The sequence below is a fragment of the Vitis vinifera genome, chromosome 14 (genome assembly GCF_030704535.1).
Source record: "Vitis vinifera cultivar Pinot Noir 40024 chromosome 14, ASM3070453v1".
In the NCBI taxonomy this organism is placed as follows: Eukaryota; Viridiplantae; Streptophyta; class Magnoliopsida; order Vitales; family Vitaceae; genus Vitis; species Vitis vinifera.
In genome coordinates this window covers 2,955,212-2,977,622 of record NC_081818.1, presented here as the reverse complement: position 1 = coordinate 2,977,622, position 22,411 = coordinate 2,955,212, and the positions used below count along the sequence as shown (strand labels likewise).

The 22,411-nt window shown below is 33.7% G+C and overlaps 2 protein-coding genes across 4 annotated transcripts; both read right to left on the bottom strand.

Moving 5' to 3' along the window:
• Positions 1-2,976: 2,976 nt before the first annotated feature.
• LOC100232941 (germin-like protein 3) lies at positions 2,977-7,127 on the bottom strand. 2 transcript variants are annotated; one of them, NM_001281269.1, is given in 2 exon segments: positions 2,977-3,665; positions 3,859-4,033. In NM_001281269.1, coding segments are annotated over 2 exon segments (678 nt in total). In that variant the 5' UTR covers positions 3,986-4,033; the 3' UTR covers positions 2,977-3,114.
• Positions 7,128-8,723: 1,596 nt separating this feature from the next.
• On the bottom strand, positions 8,724-21,419 carry LOC100254646 (mannosylglycoprotein endo-beta-mannosidase). Of its 2 annotated transcripts, XM_010661555.3 has the most exons (12): positions 21,066-21,419; positions 18,413-18,551; positions 16,214-16,441; positions 15,939-15,997; positions 14,619-14,667; positions 13,927-14,157; positions 11,853-12,022; positions 11,559-11,763; positions 10,297-10,965; positions 9,985-10,212; positions 8,995-9,797; positions 8,724-8,914 (listed from the first exon to the last, which is right to left on the bottom strand). In XM_010661555.3, exons 1-11 carry the CDS (start codon positions 21,209-21,211, stop codon positions 9,000-9,002), a joined length of 2,922 nt encoding a protein of 973 aa, XP_010659857.1. In that variant the 5' UTR covers positions 21,212-21,419; the 3' UTR covers positions 8,724-8,914; positions 8,995-8,999. The 2 variants fall into 2 exon arrangements, with proteins under 2 accessions (XP_010659857.1, XP_002284576.1); XM_002284540.4 differs by having other exon boundaries at positions 8,724-9,797.
• Positions 21,420-22,411: the final 992 nt, after the last annotated feature.

Sequence of the window (22,411 nt, the reverse complement as noted above, 5' to 3'; positions counted from 1 at the left end):
TTTCTCACTTACAAGGATAAGTGTTTTCACCAATACATGTTAATTTATGTAGGGTTAGTTAGTATACTGATCTTAACATATTCTCAATGCATATGTTGAAAGTGAAGTTCAATGAGGTGGAGGCAGGTCCAATTTCATATCCATCTCCAATATGAAACGTTCTCCACAAGATTTAGTTCCAAATGGCTAGCTAATGGAAGAACTACATATGGCAAAATGAAGTGAAAGTATTCAGGATTACTTAACCTTTTAATGCAGCAGATCAGTCCTTCTGTTTTCTTGGTAACCAAACATTGAACAAACTCTCAAGTAGTGTATATACAGCAAAAAGAAGACCATTATTATTATCACTATGGTCTTTGATAGTGAATATATTTATGTTTTATGAGAGAAAGGGACCTTAACAAATAAACTAGGTTGTTAGGTTTTCTCCAACAGTTACAATTTTGTCTTCTGATGAGAAAGAAGTGAAAACCTTGGATATGAAAATTCTCAAGTTATCACATAGAAGTCTTCGGATTAGTCTATGTTTTATGTATACAGTAAGCAGATAGGCCAGCTAAGTGTTCAATGGATTGCATTTTTTCTATTTCAAACATTGAATCATTCCTCAACTACTACATTAATTACTCATTCTTTTTTCCTCAACTCATGCTGTAGACTTTAAGAGTTTGATTCTGGATAATCTTTGGGTTTCAGGACTTAGTCCAGGGTAAAGCTAAGGGTGTAAACCTGTGGACTACAAGCCATCTATGATCAGTTTGTGATTAATGTCATGACCCATTAGTGTTTTGTTTGCAAATCAGGGTAGAGGGTTCGTCCAAGACCATTTCTAGGTCATTTAGGACTTGGGTATTTGAATTAATGTGAAATGAAACTGAAATGATTTTGGCTTTATGCATATCCTGTGTTCAGTCAAGCAACTTGTCTTAGAAGATTCTGCAAGTAAAAATCCAGAGAGAGAACAAAGGCCTCCCATAGTTGTTATGCTGTCTCTAACAATCACAATCTGCATACTGGTGAGATTTGAAAAGCTTGCATAAGCAAAAGATTGATTTACAAGAAAGGATTCATTGGATTAGTCTATGCTCTATATATATTATACTAAGTAGATAGACTTCCCTAGTCTTCAATGGATTGCCTTTTTCTATTTCAAACACTAATCATCCTTCAACTACCACACACGTTTCTCCTCGTCTCTTCTTCCTTTGCTTGCACCAATACGTCTTTGACATGGAAGTGGTTAATATCTCTTTCTTTCTCTCTGTGAAGAGCCCAGCTATATTTAGTTTGTGAAGACTGTGGAGGACTATGAAGATTCAGGATCTTAAAACTGGTTGCAGTTTGATTGTTACTCACTTGATTTTGAAATCCCTCCTCTCCCAGCTTTTATCAGCATGGAGGCACCTAAAAAAACTAAGGCCGTTCGGCGGTGTTTTTACACTAAAACGTTTGGTAAGATGTTTTTAAAAAATAGTTTCTAAAAATTAAAAACAACAAGCTTGTTTAAATAAAAGAATTTGTATTATTTTTAAAGACAATGTGTTATTTTTATTTTATAAAAATTTTACAAAATTAATTTATAATAATAGGAAATCAAATTCAAATTAAGTATTATTAAAAAATAAAAATTAAGTTTACAATTATATATGAGTTAAAGATAAATATTTTTTTTAATTATGAAACAATTTTTTTATTGTAGTAAAACAAAATTTTCTATAAGATAAAAATAATTTTAATATTCATTTTTAATAGAAGTCAAATAAGTACTTTAATTAATTTTTTCTTTTTAATTTTTTGTTTGATCATGATTTCTCATGCTTTTGTAAAAAAGCTTTTTTTTAAAGTTAAAAGAATCAAAAAAAAGTTTTTTTAATGTTTTTTAAAACTTAAGGATATTTGGTAAGTTATTTTTATAAAAATAAAAATAAAAAACAAAAAGACTTGTTGGAAATAAATTGTTTTTTTAAAAAAAAAATTGTTTTGATTTTGTAAAAACATTTTAAATTCAATTTATATAATATTAATTAATTAAATGAAATTGAAGTCTTATTGAAAATGAAAATAATTTTGTAATTACAAATAAATTAAAAAAATATATAGTTTTTAATAAAACATAAATAGTAATTTTTAATAAAATCATAAATTATATTTTTAGTATAAAATATGTTATTTTATTATATGTTAGAAAAAGGATATTTTATTATATTCATAAATTCCTAATGTTTGATGAGTTTATTATTTAAGTTTTTAATTATTTTAAAAATTAATAAACTTGTTAACATATCCAACTCATTAAGGTAGTGTTTGTTTCTTTACTTAATTCTAAATAAAACTTTCATACTTAATAATGTTAAATATTAGGTTGTTTGTTTTTGTAGTATTTTATTTCTATTAAGTATTAAAAAGTAAAAAAAAAAAACTAATATGTTATTTTTTTATTTAGAAAATGTTATATATTTTGACTTTTTCTATTTGGTAAAAAGTTTATGATAGGTCATGAAAAAATAGAAAAGCAAACGACTTAAATTCTAAAAACAAATTGCTTTAAGTAAAAAGCCAAAAAAAAAACATCACCTAAGTCTTGTTTAATTTTAAATTAATTTACCTAACAAAAAATAATGAAAATAATAATTTTATGTAAAAGATAAATAATAGAGTATACATCTTTATATTATTCTTAAAAACCGATGAAAACAACTTTTACTTATTCTTTAAAAAGTATTTTCTATTTCACTTTGTTTTTAACAACTGAAAATAGAGAATAATAACCAAATTGTGTTATGAATTTTAAAAAACTGTTCTTAAAAACTCCATCAAACAGACTCTAAATTACTCATTTGAAAGTTCTTCAGATAGCATATGGCTCAGCTAATTGCATTAATTTAAAATGAAGAGTTCTGAAGACTTATACTGATATTACAATCTGAGAAAATGCCATGAAGAGAGAGAGAGAGAGAGAGAGAGAAAGCATTGTTTTTATTATACCCAAAGTCCATATAGAAAGAAGTACATAATAAACCCTCTTATTGTACTACCATTATGCTGAGGGAACATTACAAAAGGTTACTTAAACAAGCAAATAGTTCATCACTTGCTCAACTAAATATTCTTTTAGTTGTTGTCCCACCAGAAGCGGGATTGGAGGTCCTTGACCACATCCTCGTCAAGTTGGAAGGCCCTGGTGAGAACATCAGGATCGATGGGTGGATCTGATCCAAAGACTGCATTTGCTATGGTGATAACACCTGGATTTTGGCTACTCAGACCAGCAAAGGCAACCGCATTAGTCTTCCCAACATTGAATTGGAAGTGAATGAGACCGATTGGAAACACAAAAACATCACCCTTGTAAAGGACTTTGCTGATGAGGCGGTTTTCGTTGTTGGATGTGACAAAGCCAACTAAGAGGGTTCCCTCCAAGACAACTAGGATCTCGGTAGCACGAGGGTGTGTGTGAGGAGGGTTTTGACCGTATGGTGCATAATCAATACGAACCATGGATATGCCAAGGGTGTTAAGTCCTGGTATTTGTTCAACATTTACAGGAGTGACCATTGAGCCAACTGGGTTCGTTATGTTTCCTGGAATGTGGAGCCCATAGTAGAAAAAATCATCAGCTGAAGCAAGCTTTAGATCCTTGCAGAACTTTCCATTCACGAACACTGCATGGAAAACGTAGTGAACAAACAGTTAAAAAGAAAGGTTAATATAGGTAACAAACCATGCAGAGAAGGCAAATATCAATACATGATATATTGATATTTCCTGGAAGAAAGCAGGCTAATATTTTAATGACAAAATGTAGTTACAAAGCCATTAACATAGACTCCAAAGAATGAATGAGCTTATACATACCACCATCCTTGAGGTCACTAATTGCAACACAAATGTCTTGCAGTGGGCTAGGGTCAGAGGCAGAGGCAAGAGAGGAAGCCAAAGCCAAGAGGGCAACAGTTACAAGGAAACAAACACCTTTCATCATTGTTAGACCCTCTCTAACAATCGATATCTGTGTCCTTGGGTGAGAGGTGAGAAATCTTGCATGGAAACATGCTAATTTATAGATAATAGTCCTTGAATTAGTCTTTGTTTTTCTTGGTTTTTTTTTCTATCAGATGAAGTAGTCTTTGTTTTGCCAGTCTACACCAAGCAGATAAACTCACCTAGTCTTCCATGCAGTAGTCTTTTTCAAACTACTACCAAATCTCCTTTTCGTTTTTCCCTTTGCTTTAACTGATATATCTTGACATGGACTTATCTAGAAGATTGTCCCTTTGGGTGCATGGAAATTAAAGTTTCAATGAATTTGTGGCAGATAAAATTTCATATCAATTGCTTAATCCATGGTTAAAATCATTAGGGAAAATGTTTATTAAGAAACTCAAATGAAAAACTATGTCAAGAGGAGATGGAAGCATCCAGGAATAGGTAATAAATATCAGCAATTCACTTTCTGCTGTGTACACATCATCACATAACCCTGTGGATGAATAGAAAAAAAGCGTACAGAAAGGGCATTTCTGCATTGAGTTTTGCAGGAGATTCTTTTCAATGGAGCATTTCAGAAAACCTAGCACTACACTATTCCGATGAGCTCATATTTTTACAATCCAAATCTTGCAGTCACAAAAATTGCATGTTTTTCAATTGTGATACCTCAAAACCAAGGATTTCATGAATGGTGGTGGGTTAAGAGGAGTAGCTCACCTTCGGTTTCATGCATGGTAATGGCATAATGTTCACAAAAGTACATATGGCAAACAACAAAGATTTCATGTTATTGAGTCCAAAAATATACCAATAACTGATTGAAGTCAACAGAAGGAATTGGATTGGATTGAAGTAAAAGTCTCAAAATAAAAAAAAAAAATAAGAAAGGAATTAACTTACTCTTCATTTTAGGCTTCAGCATTTGATAAAATAAAGCAATGAAGGTGTAAAGTCACTCTCATGAAATAGTTTGCATCTTCAATGAAATGTTGAGTTTCTTATTCATGCTTCTTCAGTAAATGAAGAAATGTTGGCCCCCATCTGTCTGAGCGAGCAATTGCAATTTTCAAGGTCATACCAATTGCACCATATGATGCATTCCTAAAAGCTGATTTCGTTTTTCAAATTTCTCTTAGAATAACTATTGACTATTCTTTTCCATGTTGATCCAAGTAATAGAGAATGAACCTCTTATCAGGCACATACCCTTCATCCATCATCAGTTTAAACAACTCCCCTAGAACGCCATAAATAATCTCGGCATGTGGATGCATTCTGTCCTCAACAACAAAACTGTGGATCTGTTTCTCAATCTCAATCCAACTTATGCCTGTTTCTTTTGTCACACCCATATCTTTCATTTTCTTGATGGTCCTTGCTCTCTCTTTCCATTTCCCTTCAGAAGAATATATATTAGCCAGTAAAATATAAGGGGCTGGGCTCTCAGGTGCTTGCAAAAACAATTGATTAGCTGCATATTTTCCCATTTCAGAATTACCATGAATGCTACAAGCTCCAAGCAATGCTTGCCAAACAAGAATACCAGGTTTTTCAGGCAATCTCTCAATAAACTTCTTGGCTTCATTAAGAAGCCCTGCTCGGCCCATCATGTCAACAACACAAGCATAGTGTTCCATCCTTGGACCAATCCCATAATCTTTAGCCATGGATTCCAAGAACCCCATGCCCTTTTCAACTAAACCCACATGGGCACAAGCATGAAGCAGAGAGAGAAATGTAACATCTGTTGGCCAAACACCTTCTAATCTCATCTCTTCATACAACTGAAGTGCTCTAGAACCATTCCCATGGCGAGCAAAAGCTGCAATCATGGAGTTCCATGAGACTGAATTCCTTTGAGGCATCCAGCAGAATATTTTGATTGAGTCATCCAAATCTCCGCACTTCGAATACATGTTTATCAGCCCATTGTTGACAAAGTAATTAGAACCAAAGCTTTTTTTGATGATCAACGAGTGAATTTGCTTACCAAGAGCCAACGAAGTATCAATGCCAAATACCCCTAGAATCGCTGAAATCATGTTGGGGTCAATCACAACTCCATTCTTTACCATTTTAACAAAAACCTGTATAGATTCCTCCTCAAACCCATTCTGTGCCAAACCAACAAGAATTACAGTCATGGAAACCTCATCAACCTCTTCTGCAGACTCAAAAATCTTCCATGCATCTTCCAAGCTACCACATTTAGAATACATGTCCATTAGTGCACTCTCAATACACAAATCAAAATGAACTCCCAATTTCCAAACAAGCCCATGAATTTGACGCCCTTCCCTTATTGCCTGCAAACCAGAACATGCCATCAAGGAACTCAAATACGTCAAGGAATTTGGATCCACTGGTCCATCACGCATTTTTCCAAACAATTTCAAACTCTCCTCATAAAATTGACCTTGTGAAAGACCTGAGATCACAGCCGTCCAAGTAACTACATTCTTTTCAGACATCTCATCAAAAACCCGCCTCCCTGAACTACAACAGCCACATCTAAAATATGATGTGATCAATGCATTCCCCACTGTAATTTCCCGCTCATACCCATATAAAAACACTAAACTGTGAATCATCTTACTCACATAACAAAACTCTGGCTTATCACAAGCTGTTAAAACAGTAGTCAGAGTGGCTTGATCAAACTGATAAATACCCGATTCATACAGTTGTTTAAAAACCCTAAACCCCATCTCAATATCCCCATTACCCAACAACCCCGAAATCCTCGAATTCCACGAAATGGTGTCTTTCATGGGCATATGATCAAACACCTTAGTTGCATCCCTCAACTCCCCACACCTCGAGTACATTGAGAGGAGAGAATTCCAAACAACAATGACATTTCGGAGATTATCCCGATTATTGCCATCCAAAAATCCAAAATTTTTTATGATGGAAGCATGAAGGGAAGAACCCAGATGAAGGTAGCCTTCTCTTCCACAAAGGGAGAGAAGGAAACTTATATCTACTTGATTGATGGCAAATTTTGAGGTTTCTGAGTATGGGTTTTGCAGAATTAGGGTTTTGAGTGGAGAGGAGACAGGGGAAGTGCAATAGGGAAGGAAAGAGTTGAGTTTTTGAAAAAACCATTTGGGCTTCATCCATGAAAATGGAGCTAAAATACCTACTTTTTGAAAAGGCATATATATATATATATATATATATACATTGGGTTTATTTTTATTTTTATTATTTTTAAAAATAGAAAACATGAATTAATTCTAATGGTTCTTTTTAAATGATTTTTCAATAATTCTTCCCCATGTTTTAATGAATCCTCAAGGGCATGCACCAATGTTGTTTGTTTCCTAAAGAAAAATACGAGTGCTGAATTTTCATTTTTAAATTTATTTAAAATGTATATGAGAGTAAAAAGGTTTTTCATATTTTTTGAATTTTATAGATTTTAAAAACAAAATGTAAAAAAGCATATTATCAATGTAATTTTCAAATATTTAATTATAAAAAATTTGAAAAATAAAAGTGGAATCAACCATGCCCTAAAATTTTTTATATCTTTTTTATTTATTGTTTTTAATGGAGTATGAAAAGTTATTAAACTCTTTTTTTATTTAATTAAATAAGAAAAATTATTTTTAATATATTACAATTCAGAAATAATTGATTAAAATGATGAAAAACTCCTTATATTTGTCAATTTATTATCTCTCCTGTTCTTATTTGAAGAGTAACCCGTTTTTAATATAAATATCGGCATTTGATAGTAATTTTAGGAAGTATTTTTTTTATATATATTTGAAAAATAAAAAAATTATAAATACTTTCTAAAATTATTATCAAACACACTCTTAATTATTTAAATTAGGTTTTCAATTACCCCTTTAATCAAATAACCCTTCAATTTACAACCGAGAATTGGAGTGTTATAGGCTTACAGTTTCATTTGACTCAGATTTGTGATTCTTGAGAAGTAATTATAACTTGAAGGAATAAATTGTGAATTATGAAAACTCTGCATATGACCCAAATCTATGTCATATGACTTAATTTAGGATTTGTTTGAAATAATTTACTTTCTCATTTCTTAGTAGAAGAAATGATTACTTGTATAATCCAAATCACAAATTTTAAATTTTTAGAATAAAAAATAATTTTCTCGATTTATTATCAATGCAAGTACATTATTTATATACAATATGAAAATTCTCAAAATATTCTTCATATTTTCAATTGTTATTCAAAATCATTTCATTTGCGAACAAATTCTCTAAATGCTCTTTTATCAAAAAAAATTCCAAGTATGCTTTCTAAGTTAGAAAATAAAAAAACAAAAAAATTATTTTCAACACTCCACTTCCCCATTTGGGGAAATTCATCATCTTTCTACTTCTCCAAGTCCTATATAAATCACATTTGAACCAAAAAAAAAAAAACTTATTATCCAAGCTTAAGAATTCTATTCAAATACTCTGTTTGAATCCTTTGACTTTCCACGTCTAAAAGACTCTCGACTCTCGAAGACCTAAGCAGTGTTTGTTTCTTAGCTAAATAAAAAAAATCAAAATATTTTACTTTTTCTATTTAGTTAGAAGTAACATATTATATCAATCAACATAACTAAATTAAACAGTTTACTTTAATTATATTGGATATATTACTTTTAATTAAATAAAAAAATTAAATATTTAAATTTATTCTATTCAACCAAAACACAAACAAGCTTAGTTCGTAAATAAAAAATAAATAAAAGGTACTTTTTAAGGCACTTCAGCCATTTTTCTCCTCCCTTTTGACTAAAAACCGACAAAATGACAATTACCCATACCACATATACAAAACCAACACAACATTGTTAAATGATGGGTACTTATCTACATTTTGAAGGACCATTTCTCATTTTGTCTCTTGGCATTTGCCGCTTTATTTCCCCTCTCATCAGTATCTAGAATGGACCAAACGATCATAAACATCAAATTATGGTCTATATGAAAAAACATAATTCTGCATTATTAAGAATCTTACCAATCTTAATATACAGTGTAGTCGCTATGGTTATTCCAGCCATTGAGCGTAACCCGAGGGGTGACGCCTGGAGGGACCTCAAAGGTGATGGTGATCGGCATTGTCTCACCAGGCACCAGCGAGAAGTAGTTGTCAGAATAATGAACGGGAAGGATTCTTGTGTCTTCTCCTGCCTTGTGCTCTTTCTTTGAAACATGAACCGAGAAATGAAGGAAGAAAGCAACCCCTACATCAGCTCCGTTCATTTGGACGACCTTCAAACCAGCAGCTTCCTTTGAAAAGCGGCTGCAAATCCTCTGAAGCACACCAACTCCGTGTTTTTCCTCCATCCTGCTATGAACAGGCTCTGCTGCAGTCGTATCATAATCGCCATCACCATTTCTAACAATGAAATTATTCTTGTAGATTAGACTAAGAGAGTCCGGTTTCTTTGATGTGTTCTGCACGTGCATTTGGATCTCGTAAGTGGATCCTGTTATGAAAACCTTGGATGTTATCTTGAGGGGTATTTTCTTGCTCCGGTATGGCTCCAACAGCTTGTAATCTCCACCAGACAGATGCAACCAGTAAAAGTTTCTAGACAAAATGCCATAGTTGGACATGTTGTAAAGTTTGAGAAGAAGAAAGTAGACTGCTTTTGGATTTTTAGACTTGGGATACTTCATCTCAATGATGGGTACCGTTTTTTTTGGTGGCACAGAGAGCTTGTCATAAACTTTGTAGTATGGACATGTTCCTTCAAGATCCCACACTGATGCTTCTATACCTATATTTGATAGTGTCTCTGATGTAGTGTTTACCACCTGTGTCAAAAAATAATAGATTTTCCTGGATCATATTCTTCTAAAAATGACAAAAAAAAATATGATGTTGATTCTAATTTATCACATTTTGATGTAATTTGTTATTTCAAAACATGTTTTACCAAAACACGGTATCATAACTAATTTATTAGACTTAAACAGAATCCCAATTAATATAATTACTAACCTCTATAAAATATGTAGCCAGATTCAGTTGGACATGGATTGGTTCAGCTGCACTACGACAGCCATAGAAACCTGCAGTTTGATCATGGAGATGATCGTAAAATTGTCCTCTGAGACCTGTCCAAGGATTTTGAGTCTTCCAAATCAAGACCCCAGTATATTTGCTCCACATCCGGGAAGTCCAGCCCTCTAATAGAGCTCTATACTGAATGTAATTGACAAGTTGAGCCTGAAATAATTATTAAATACGAGTCAATAGAAGAGAGAGGGCGCTAAAAGGATCCTGATACTTAGGAAAAGGAGTTGGGTTTACCTTCAGACAAAAGTCATCAAGATCCTTTGGGGTCCCATACATAAGAACCTGATCATGAACCGAACTTGGTTTTGAGTAAGGAATATATTTGTGGTACTCCCACATGGGGTTTGGGACCTCTTCTATATAACCATCAGGTAGCTTCTTAAACAATGGAATCTGCCATCCCTCTGGAGGCATTGTTGCTCTAATGGTGGCGGCAACTGGCATTCCCACAGAACCCACCTCAGGATTGAATCCATATTTGTAAAAATCATCCTTAAAGAAGCTTTCAGGATTCTGGATTTCATAAGGACCATCAGTGAAGTCCCCCTTTCCATTTGCAAATCCATCCCACATAGATCCCTGGATATAAATGCGTGTACCATCCAGATATTGGCTTGGATCTCTCAAGATTGGGGATAGATCTTCGATAGACTGACCATTTTCATCTAACTTAGCAAAATCAGGATGGAGTCTAAGGTCATATTTTAGCGCCATGTTGATGTCATGTGGTGGTGTCTGTTCATTTCCTCCTACCCAAAGAGCAAGACTAGGATGATTCCTCAGAAGCTTTACAGTGTCTCTTGCACATAGCAAAAATAGTTGATGGTCAAGGGGACCATCTGGGTTTGATACTGGGATACCCCGTCCATCACAGTCTCCAGTTATCCAGAACTCTTGCCATACCTGCAAAATCAAATCCAGCATAAGGATGCAAACTATAGAATAATTTTATGGCCCATTACTTTAAACTATGATAAACGAATCCAACATAGCACATTAGAATCCTTAAGTATGGCAAAGTCCTAAACCAGCTCCCAGAATGATGCTGCCCTTCACAGTTCACACAGGTTAGGGAGTGTGAAGACAATTGTACAGCATGCTATAAGGAAAACCAGATCACATTCCAAAACATTTCAGAACCTGATTTTTCAAATCAGCCTAGAAGTGGACAAAAAAAGATTAGGAACTGGCTAGTTGAACTATAATGTATTAAAATAGTAAAATGGGGATGTTGAGATGGACGAATAGCAATGCACCTAACAATAGGATAAAGATTTGAGTGCATTTTTGCAAAGCTAGAGATAGCACTAGTGGAGACAAGATGAGGAAAGTTGGCTAAGATGGCCGGATCAGGTGAAAAGAAGACAATTAACCACCCCAGCTAGAGTCATTTGATCAGGTACAGGGCAAGGACAATGTCAAAAAAATTAATCAATAAAATAAAAAGTAAAAAATAAAAACCACAAACACAAAAGTAACCAAGATGTATAACTTACCAGCAGACCATAAATATCACAATAATCATAAAACTCAGGTCTCTCGGCCAGTCCACCACCCCAACAGCGGATCATGTTGAAGTTCATATCTGCATGAAACTTAATATCTGCTTTGTATCGCTTCTTCGAAAGCCGTAGTAACCCATCAGACAATATCCAATTACCACCACGAATAAAAATAGGTTGGCCATTGACTTTAAATAACCTATAGAGCAGAAATATATGCGTTATAATATTCACACAGCACCCAGGAAGATACTTGAGTCCTGCCCAAAAACTAAATATATATTATACCTGCCACCAGTTGCATTGTCAATGTGGCTCTCAATTTTACGAAATCCGAATGGATGGCTCCATGAATCAGACTCACCATGTCCCTTTACATCAACGGTGATACTAACATTGTACAGGGATTGCTTCCCCATGCCATTTGGCCACCATAGATTGGGCTTGTAGAAAAAAAGCTGCCAATACATACCATTAACACTTGAGCAGGATAATTATAGGCCAAAATTAGATAACTGCAACTTATTGTCTGATACAACAAACGATAAGAGGAATGTTGATTTTCATCTAACTTCTAATTGCAAATGTGCTTAAATCCTACAAAACTGGAAAACTGAAGCACCAAAGAGGCATTTTAAACAAATGACATAATGAATTTTTTGACAACTATACAAACAAGAGGGTTACCATAGTATATTGCTGCAGCATAAAATGGTCCTGATTGTCCTAATACAGATTCCAGTTTCCACAATGACAAGCACTTACATTTGATGCTTGTATCCAAGTGACATACATAATTTACAAACAAACTTATTCACTGGAGATTCTCAGCAAGGAATCAAGAACAAGAAAAGGCAAAATAGAGCAAAATGGCTGCATTGCATAATCTCCGATAAGGAATATGACCTGCAGAGTAATGTTGTTAGTCACAGGAGAATTAACAACCTAACAGGCATGTCACAGTGGGATTTTATTTTATTTTTAAATCAATGTCAAACTGGGATTTTGACCATCCATAACATTAAATATAACTAATAATTATCATCAACAACATCATAACAAGTCTCTTCTCACCCTTCTCACCATTATGATTACCATGGTTAGTCACTGAAAAGTTCATCTAACCAAATTAACTTCTCAAAGAGGCAACTCTTAAGTATATCATCACTCAAGATTTCTGATTGCTTTTATATATTTGTACTCATTCTCAGTGATCCTTGGACTTTGGACTTCTAATGCTTGCAACCCATGACACTAATAGAATTCCTGTGTGCAACAAAGCTGTTTTAAGACAGATATATGAAAAAATAGCCATAAGAATAATATCATAGAAGATTCCAACAAGCTCACAAGTTGGAACTCCCAATGCTGATCTAGTGATAGCAGATTTTGGCAAAGCAGCAATGCTGCAGGACCACTCCTTTCATTTTTACCAATATACAGAACATTTACCTTACAAATTGCTCAATCGTAATTGAAGGATAAGACAAGCAACTGAAGGTGTAAGTTTAAAAGTTGGAACAGAGAAAACATAAAGAAACTGAAGAGTTGAAGCTAATTACATCTCAGGAGCCAGTGGCAGAGCCAGAAATGTAAGGAAGGTGTAGGGAGGTCTGGGGAATGGAGAAATAGAGCAAATTTATTTTAGGAGGGACAATGATCTATCAAAAATGCAAATTAGCTTAGTGGTTAGACTTCTTGCCTTTAGACTACCTAAATTTATTTTATTATTTTACTTTTTCAGCAGAAGAAAGAGGAGGAAAGGGGAAGGGTTGGGGGGGGGGGGGGGGGGGGGGGGTGGGGGTTATGGTAGATCTCCTATGACAAAAAAAAAAACTGACAGGAAGGACATATCGAGCAGTAATGTGAAGCATGAAGGGATGAGAATGAAAAGATTGCACATAAAAGCAATCCTTGTGGATAAATTCTTAACAATAAAAGATCAAGACATCAAAAAGAGTTGCCACATTAGAACTACAGCTCAGCAGATGAAATATGCTCATCGATTAGGAAAGTCACTAGAATTAGGTAATTAGTCTTTCACACTGCAAAAATAAATAAATAAATAGAATAAAATAAAAAGGGGAAAAGTTTGATCAAATAACTTTCTTTTAGTAGTAAATACATAGTCAAAACCCAATCTTGCCTTTACAATATTCCAGTATCTACATAGAAAAAGGGCACTCAGATGGTTGTGTGTAAAAAGCATCTGAATGAAGGAAATATTAGAGACCTCAAGAAAATGCTCAGCTATATGAAGACCCTTTTTACATGCTTTTAGAACAAATATGAAAGCATACAAAAAAAATCTGCCTCAACAACCAGAAAAAAATAAATAAATAATAGTAAAATTTACACTGACCTCAGGAAATGAATATTGAACACGAGCACTAGGAGAGATTGACAAGTGCTGAGTCTGAAGATGCTCTACTAAGCAAATGCCTTCCTCAAGTTCAGTCGACACTTGGATATTCAAAGCACAATCAGCAACCCAGGAACTTCTATTTTCTAATTCAATCGTCGAGTGCAGATATACTCTCTTGTAGTTGTCAAAGAATGATGCAACCAAGTGGGGATCTATAATTTTCACAGGCTGCACTGAATGGTAATGCATCAATACACTGAATTGGAATTTATTACAGATCAGCACAAAATAAATTCATTGTGCATTAGGAGCATCATCAATTACAGAACTGCTTAAATTAAAATAAATACACAACAAAGAAAAACCAATGAATCATCTGGACCATCTGGAAGGAAACAATAATTACTTCTTTCCATCAAGCAGGTATATCTGTAGAATCCTAAGTTATTTCTCCATGGCAATTCCAGCATGTCAGATGATCAAAGACCTATAATTCATGAGGATGAAAATTTACTATATTTCATCTCATGTCCAAACAAATCAGTTGGCCCATCACCAAACAAGGCTTCAGCTGTAATCAATTAGCGTCTCTAATGTCAGCAAAAGCTTTGAATATTACTAAGAGAACATAAATGATTACAAGACAAAGGTTATTAACAGTAGTTAAAGCATATCAAACAAAAACTCACCCCAGTAACAGAAATTGATACTTCATCCCAAATGCCAGTGTTCCTGTCCCTGTAATACTACAAAAAGTCAAATACTGATGAAAATGTCTAGCCTTCATTTGATCTACAGAAAATACTGCATTTCAAAGAAAATAAAGGTAAATTTTGAGACCAAAGAAAATTTTGAACTAAAAAACACAAAATACCATAGGTAATATGTAAAATATAAAGGTAAATTCCTCTGCTAAAGAAGTTCAATTTTATTGATGCAACATCCACATACAGCAGTACTTTTGGTCTGCTTGACCATGCTTGAATGCTGGCAAAGTTGGAGAGTGCTTATTTGTGGTATTGCTCCTTTAGTTGAGAAACCATGAATGCCATTATTTGAGGAATAGAAAGTTCAAATCTAATTCATAAGTTATACTCTTTTGTGACCATGAATGCTCGATTGTGGAGACCCAAAAGTTAAAACCTCAGTTATGTAGCTTCCCTGAACTTTAATTGCAAGTCTTCGAAAAAAAAAAAAAACCGCAACATGCAAAAGAATTGATCATTGCCATCTAATAAAACAATAATGTAGTCGATGAAGTTATATAAAATTGAATTACTTGTGGATAGAGGATTCTATTAAATTGAGAAAACATTTCCTTTGTCATATAAAATATCTGGTAATTGGAATCTCTATTCACACATCTTGATCTACATCAAACCTTGACTACTTTACAGCAAGTTTCATTTCCTATGTCTGGAAAGGAATAAATGAAGATACCCCCATTCCTATAAAGGAACTGTATATTGAGCTCATCTCTCCATTCCTTCCACCCAGCAGAGATATAATCCCAACTTCATCCTGATCCACACCTATACTAATTGTAAACATACCGTTAGCTCGCGTCCTAGTTCAATTTTTATCATTCTGTTTCAAAAGCACCATTATACTATGACTTAGTTTTCTATGTAACGTAATTTCTTATATGCAAAACACTACCAATCAATTCTTTTTTTTTTTTTTTTTTTTTTGATAGGCAAAACACCACCAATCAGTTCTGACACTGCACAATGGAATTTTTTTATATGTGGGACCAACATTCAATCAAATAATTGATAACAAACATATGACTGAATTAACTAAAAACTAAACAATACCCATAGCCATTTTCTTAATCTCTTTTTGTTGTCTTCAGTTGTTGTCCAGTGGCAAAACAGTGGGGCTGGGGCTGGACCAGCATTATGTTGCCAATCATTAACATATTCCCAGAAAACCAATGAAACGATAATAAAATGACAAAAAAGCAGAAGACTAAATTCCTGCAGTTTCTCATAGTGACGATTAGTCACCTTATAGGAGCCATCCAATCCCAGCCCTCAACATATTGTGCAGCAATGTCTTTTCCAATCTAACATGGAAACAAAATGGTGTTAAAAGGCAGAACATTATATAATCACACTAATATTAACCTGTTTCTATGCATCTCATATGACAAAAAACCAAGATGAGTCTTCAGCTAAAAGTATTTCGATATTGATTGTTCAGAGCCATAATTCCAAATTGAACAAGATCCTAACAAGTGGTGGGATTGGAATCAGAAGTTTTAAGAGAATTAGATCTATACCTCATGATCACCTCCTTGGCCGCCCTCAGGAGGAATAGTTCCAGGATGATTAGGAGGGTGAACAAGAACAGCTAGCAAGTTCTGTTTATCAGGATGCAGCACATCAGTGACATCTAGAGAATGTCTTCTAAACATCCCCTCTGGCAGGACCATTTTGTGCCCATTCAAATAAACTTCTGCATAGTAATTGATTGCACGGAAATTCAGATCCACATGCTGATTTCCTGACTGAATAAATTTATGTAGACAGAAATGGTTAATCGCCAGAAAGCTATATAAATAAACAAAAATATCAAGTCTACAAAGTTGAGTGAATCAGAAAATGTCAGGATACAGAAATGTCATGTGGAGAACACCCTCTTTAATTAAAATGTTCAAATCAAATAACTATTTCCAGACATCTAACCATATAATTTCTTCTTTTTTTTTTAAGGCACCAATGGGCATAGCCGTAGCTTCACATAAAGTCCTTTTTAAAAGGAATTGTACAAGAGATTACTTTAAAGAGATTTGTTAGTGTTTGGTTATTACATTTTTATTTTTATATTTTGGACTTCCTAAATAAATAAATGGATAATTTTTGTTATTTTATAAAATTTATGAAGTTATAAATGCCATTTATAAAATTACAAAGTGACAAATGTCTTGATAAAAGAATAATTTTAACCAAAATTTAACTTCTTGAAGCTCTCACTGAAAAAGCTTTAAAGTTCCAATATCTTTAACTCAAAGGACTTCTTAAATATAGCTAAACACTCTATAGAAGAGCTTTTACTATCAGAAGGCTCTTTTAAGCTTTAAAATGATACACCACACAGGACCTAGTCAATAAAGCAACTGAATATCCACACCACAGCAAGTCCATGACATTGATGGGATGGTAACAATATAACTTTTCTCCATGCTACCAAACTCAACAGCTTTGATGTTCTTGTATGATTTCTACTGAGACAACTTCCAGATGTGGAAACTTAAGATTTTCCCCATCCCTTCTAAACCTACCCTTTTTATCTTTCTCTAATCCAGAATAAAGTAAAATGCCATTCATTCTAATCAAAGAAAAGTAAAATGTTATTTCTCACAATGAGGAAGCTATAGATATGCCAATGAATAGGGTTAACAATGATAACAGTGAGTCAGACAAACATCTTTTACTCTCTACCCAAGAAAATCTTGAGCATAGAACCAAGGTTTCTCCTAGCTGAGTCAGTTACAATAATCCTTTTTTGTCATTCTTCTACATTGCATATTTCTATCCAATCATAGAAAAACATTTTTTTTCACTTCCTCGACCTGCATCCTTTTTACCTTCATCTTGTTTTGCTGGACCTTCAACTTAAACTATAACACTCCTTCCTGTGTAACAACTGGTTTTCACTTTGCATAACCAAGCCATCTCAACCGACTTTGTCGCTTCTGGTCATCAGTCAACATTTTCTTATCCTTTTATAGAATGATGTTTTCTGAACACCTCCTATCTTATCTCCCAAACCATGATTGGTTGCATAGCATCCTATAAAGCTGATGCTTGAATTTTTATATATATGTCAACAACTCAATGCTATGGAAGCACCCACTTAATCTAGTTTTAAGGGCAGTGCTCTTAATCTCTTCTTCATTGGGTCTTTCCAATTTGTGAAAAAATTGTAATACTTAACATTGAAAATAGAGGTGACCCACCTGAGCATTTCCCTGCTAAAGGGTCAGTACTAAGAGATGCTTTGATTGTTTTCATCAAAAAAAAAAAAAAATGTTCAACCACTTATTCTCCTTGTCCTCAAAATTGTAATTAATACAAGTTCTCCTTCCAACTTCACTACAAGATTAATGATGTACCTTCAAACAAACAAAAAACTTAATGTGTAACATCCAGACACTTCTCATTGGCTCTACATAAGTGATCAAGAATTTCCACAACCAAAATAAAAATTATTATTTTCCTAAAACAAGTTTTCAAGGAAAGCATTGACAAATTTTAGCATTTGAAAATGTACAAAAGTATTTTTTTTACTACAATTAGACTAGATAGTTTTTTCTCACTTTTGATCAGAGTTATGTACTGGTTGTGATGGGTGGTTTTACATCCTTCTTTATATTTACTCATTCCATGATAATAAAATGTTTGTTTCTAATTCCAAAAAAAAAATTTGAGGTCAATTCAAGCTCAAAGAGCATGATTCTTGTTGAGATATAACGTACCAGCTTACAATGGAAAGTTCTGAAAAACCAGAATGTGTAATACTCCCTTCCAGCATCTGCAATATCTAAAATTGACTCATTTTCCAAGCCATAGAAGGGATCTGGCACAAGTTTGTTCTTCACAAGGGTTGCCAAGACACTGTTTCAACCAAATCACCATTAGCCTGGATATGGAAACATATATGCAAAAGATGCTATTATTAATAGCTTCTAGTTCTTGCACAGATATTGTTGGATGTCACTGGGGTAAAGGCTAGTATAAGTGCTTGCAAAAATTATTAACAGAAACTTAAATCAAGTATATGCCACCAAACTACTATGGAGTACGGAGTGCCACAGGTTTACTAGGCTAATGGAAACACATATGCAAAAGATGCTATTACTAATAGCTTCTAGTTCTAGCGCAGATATTGTTGGATGTCACTGGGGGAAAAGGCTAGCATAAGAGCTTGCAAAAATTATTACCAGAAACTTAAATCAAGTATATGCTACCAAACTAGTGTGGAGTAAGTGCCACAGGTTTATCATATAAAATTTTTATGAAAAGACTTTTGTGCATCATCTTCCATCTCTCTTTATGGTAAGAATAGCTGATCATGCTAATCAAGCATTGAGGAGTAACTAGCTCCTTAGACTCATTAAAAGGAGTAAACATCATCGTCCCTCTCTCTCCTAATTAAGACTCATTTTGCATTTTACTCCCTTTGGCTCTTTCTGTTCATAATCAATATATAGATTTATTTTTAAGGTATAAGATTTAGGTTCTATTTTCAATCAAATTTAAATTTATAAAATCTCAAAATTTTGACCAATTAGGTATTAGATGTGATATCATTTATAAATTTCAAATCTCATGTCCATTTAAACTGGAATGAACCAATTGCACATGTGGCTTTCATGCGATTTTCAAGAGAGCCCCTTTATAGGGTGCATTAAATCTGAAATTCCTCAAACAAGCCCATCTTCCATTCCAGCTCTTTCTGCTATTTCACCCTTTGGCACTTTTGTATATCCATCTTGTGTGCTTGGGTTGCATCCCCTTTTTTGCTTGGTGCTCTTTAATCCATTATTTTCTTATTAAAAAAATATCATCTTTACCTTTTTTAATAGAATTCTTCATCATCATCAAACAACTGAATACGCTCTGCAATTTCATCCATAACCAATGGGAAATCAGTAACTGGCCAACATTAAAAGCCTAAATCCATGGTAAACTCACTTCTCCCTTTTTCAATTGATCCCACTCCATTATACATCCCATTAATCACAGCAAGACTATGTTAGCTGTCCTTTGGATACACTTCTTCCTTCCTAACAAAATACAAAAAGGAAACAGTTTCTTTCTCCCTCCTTATATTTAAAAAACATTGTTTTCAAGTTTTGAAATTAAAAAAAAAAAAAACTACCAAGTAAAATAACCAAAAATGTTTCTTAAAAAATTTTAAAATTTCGCTTCTAGGAAATTAAAAGAGAGAGAGAGAGAGAGAGAGAGAGAGAGAGAGAGAGAGAAAGAAGAGTATCCAAGATTAAAATCCACTACAAGAACTCCATGAAACACCACATTTAGTGGTGAAGACAATTTTTCTTCTTCTTCTTTTTGTGTGTGTGTGTGTGTGTGTTCAAGACAATATACAGCTAGGGAAAATTGTAAACAAACAAATAAAAAATGATAATAAAAAATAAGACAACTCCCAACATGGAATCCCACCAAAAAAAAAAAAAAAAAAGTGACTGTCAAGGTATAAATTTTCAAATTTTAGTTTTCAATTTTTAAATTTAAAATTGGAAAGAACAAAAAAAGGTTAAAAAAATACATGAATTTGAATTAAAGGAGAGTGGAAATGAGTGTGAATCACAATCAACTTTGAAAGCCATAATTTATAGAAGCTTCAATTCTCTCTCTTCCACTTGTTCATGCTCCATCCCACATCTCCTTGATCACATCAACACACCTTTGCAAATCCCCAAGCCATGCTGATACACAACTTTAAAAAAAAAGGCTGATAATAGAAAGCATGACTATTCCAAAATGCATATTTGAACTGAAGAAATGGAAATGATGAGGCCACATTCTAGGGACAACAGGCTCCAACCAACAAGACTGATACTAATAGAACGCTTCTTCACCATCAAACGACAAGCACCATCAATTTGCCTAGTAAACTCATCCATAATCCGTGCAAATGAACACGAGTCAACCTTGAAACCCTAAATTCAATGGAAAACCACTTCCACCTTCTCCATCACATCTTCTTGACTTCACATTAGTAATTACACAGTTACTGATCAAAATCCACCACAAAACCCTAGCCTCATGCTTTTCCTGAGTTCAAATTCGAAATTTCAGAAACAAATTGTAAATCAAACCCAAATCACTCCCGATCAGAATGAATTCCCCAAAAGAAAAAGGCACTAATAATTACACCTACTCATCAAAACCCACCACAAAGCCCAAGTCACATGTTTTTTCTGACTCCATATTCAAAATTTCAAAAACAACTCGACGATCAAAAACAAAACCATTCCAATTCAAATCAAATTCCATCCAAAACATTAACAATTGCAGGTCACTGCCTATTCCAAATGCAACCAAATTTCATGCAAAACACAACTTGGAGTTAAAAAAGAAGAGTAGAAAAGGAGAAAAAATTACGTTCCGGGAACGACGGCCTCCATCCAGGGGGAGGTGGGGCCGGCGGGAGGGTGAGTGGTGGTGAGCTGAGTTCCAGTGAGTTGAATGTCGGTGGATCTGGCGGCGACCCACCCGGAGTCAAGCTTCGTCTTCCCGATTTCAGCCATTGTCGTCCTTCCGCTCCTCCCACCAAACCCTAGATCTCTGGCCTCTGTGGACTCGACCTCTGTCTCGTTCTCCCTCTTTCTATGCCGGCTGAAGCATTATCTGATAGCCACGTGGAACAGTCGATCCCTGTCAGTTGGTCTGCAGCAGCAGAGATTGCTATGGACGCTGGTTTTCCGAGACTTATTTCTTTGATTAACGTTTCGCAAAACGACGTCGTTTATCTGACGGCTTCTTGTTTTATTGACTGTCAGTGACAACTTCGTCGTCCATTTGTAGTTAGCTAGCAAAGTAAATTAACTCCCACGTTTTTTAAATAATATTTTTGTATTGAGAAAATCGTAACGGTACATACATATAAACTCTTATAAATATTTATATGATTAGAAATAAATTGTTATAAATGATATTAAAATCGATCTTATATTTTGATGTGCAGATTACGAAATTAAATTTAAAAAGTATTAATTTAATATAAATAAATAAATATAATAATTGAAGAAGTAAAAATTCAAAATTTTCTCATTTTTTATTTGAAAATTTTATGATAAATTATTTATTAAAGAAATCTTCTTGATTCAAAATTTTAGACGTTAAATTACTTAAAGAAGTGTCTGTTTTTAGAAGAAGAATTAGAAAGTATATTGGAGACTGTCTCAAATACTTTATTCAATTTTAAATTTCTTTTTTTTAATTAAATAAGATAAGATAAAAATATCATATGAGCACCGACACTATCCATTATAAATTGGTATAAAATCATTTAGAATTGGAATGGACCCACACAGCTCCTTTGTCATTAAATGCCGGCCGGTTTTGTCCTCTTTTATCCTTTTTTTTTTTTTTTTTTTTTTTCTATGGCTAGTATAATTAAACAACAATTTTTTTTTTCATTCCATTTTTCCTCTAATTTATTTATTTTCCAATGTTTTCTCACTTTAAAAAAAAAAATTATTTAGAAAGGCATTGAAAACATGAGTTCAAAGAACAATGCATTATAAATTTAACTTTTTTGAAGGTTAATGATATTCTTGAATAATGTTTTCAGGAAATAAGTTAGTAAATGTTAGCCCAAGGGTTCTTCTAATCAGGTTCTGATGATAATAAACTATGATGGTTAAATTACTAATTGGTTTGAATAGTAAAAAATCTCATATATTAATTTGGAAATTCATTAAATAACCTAATGAATACAAGATCAA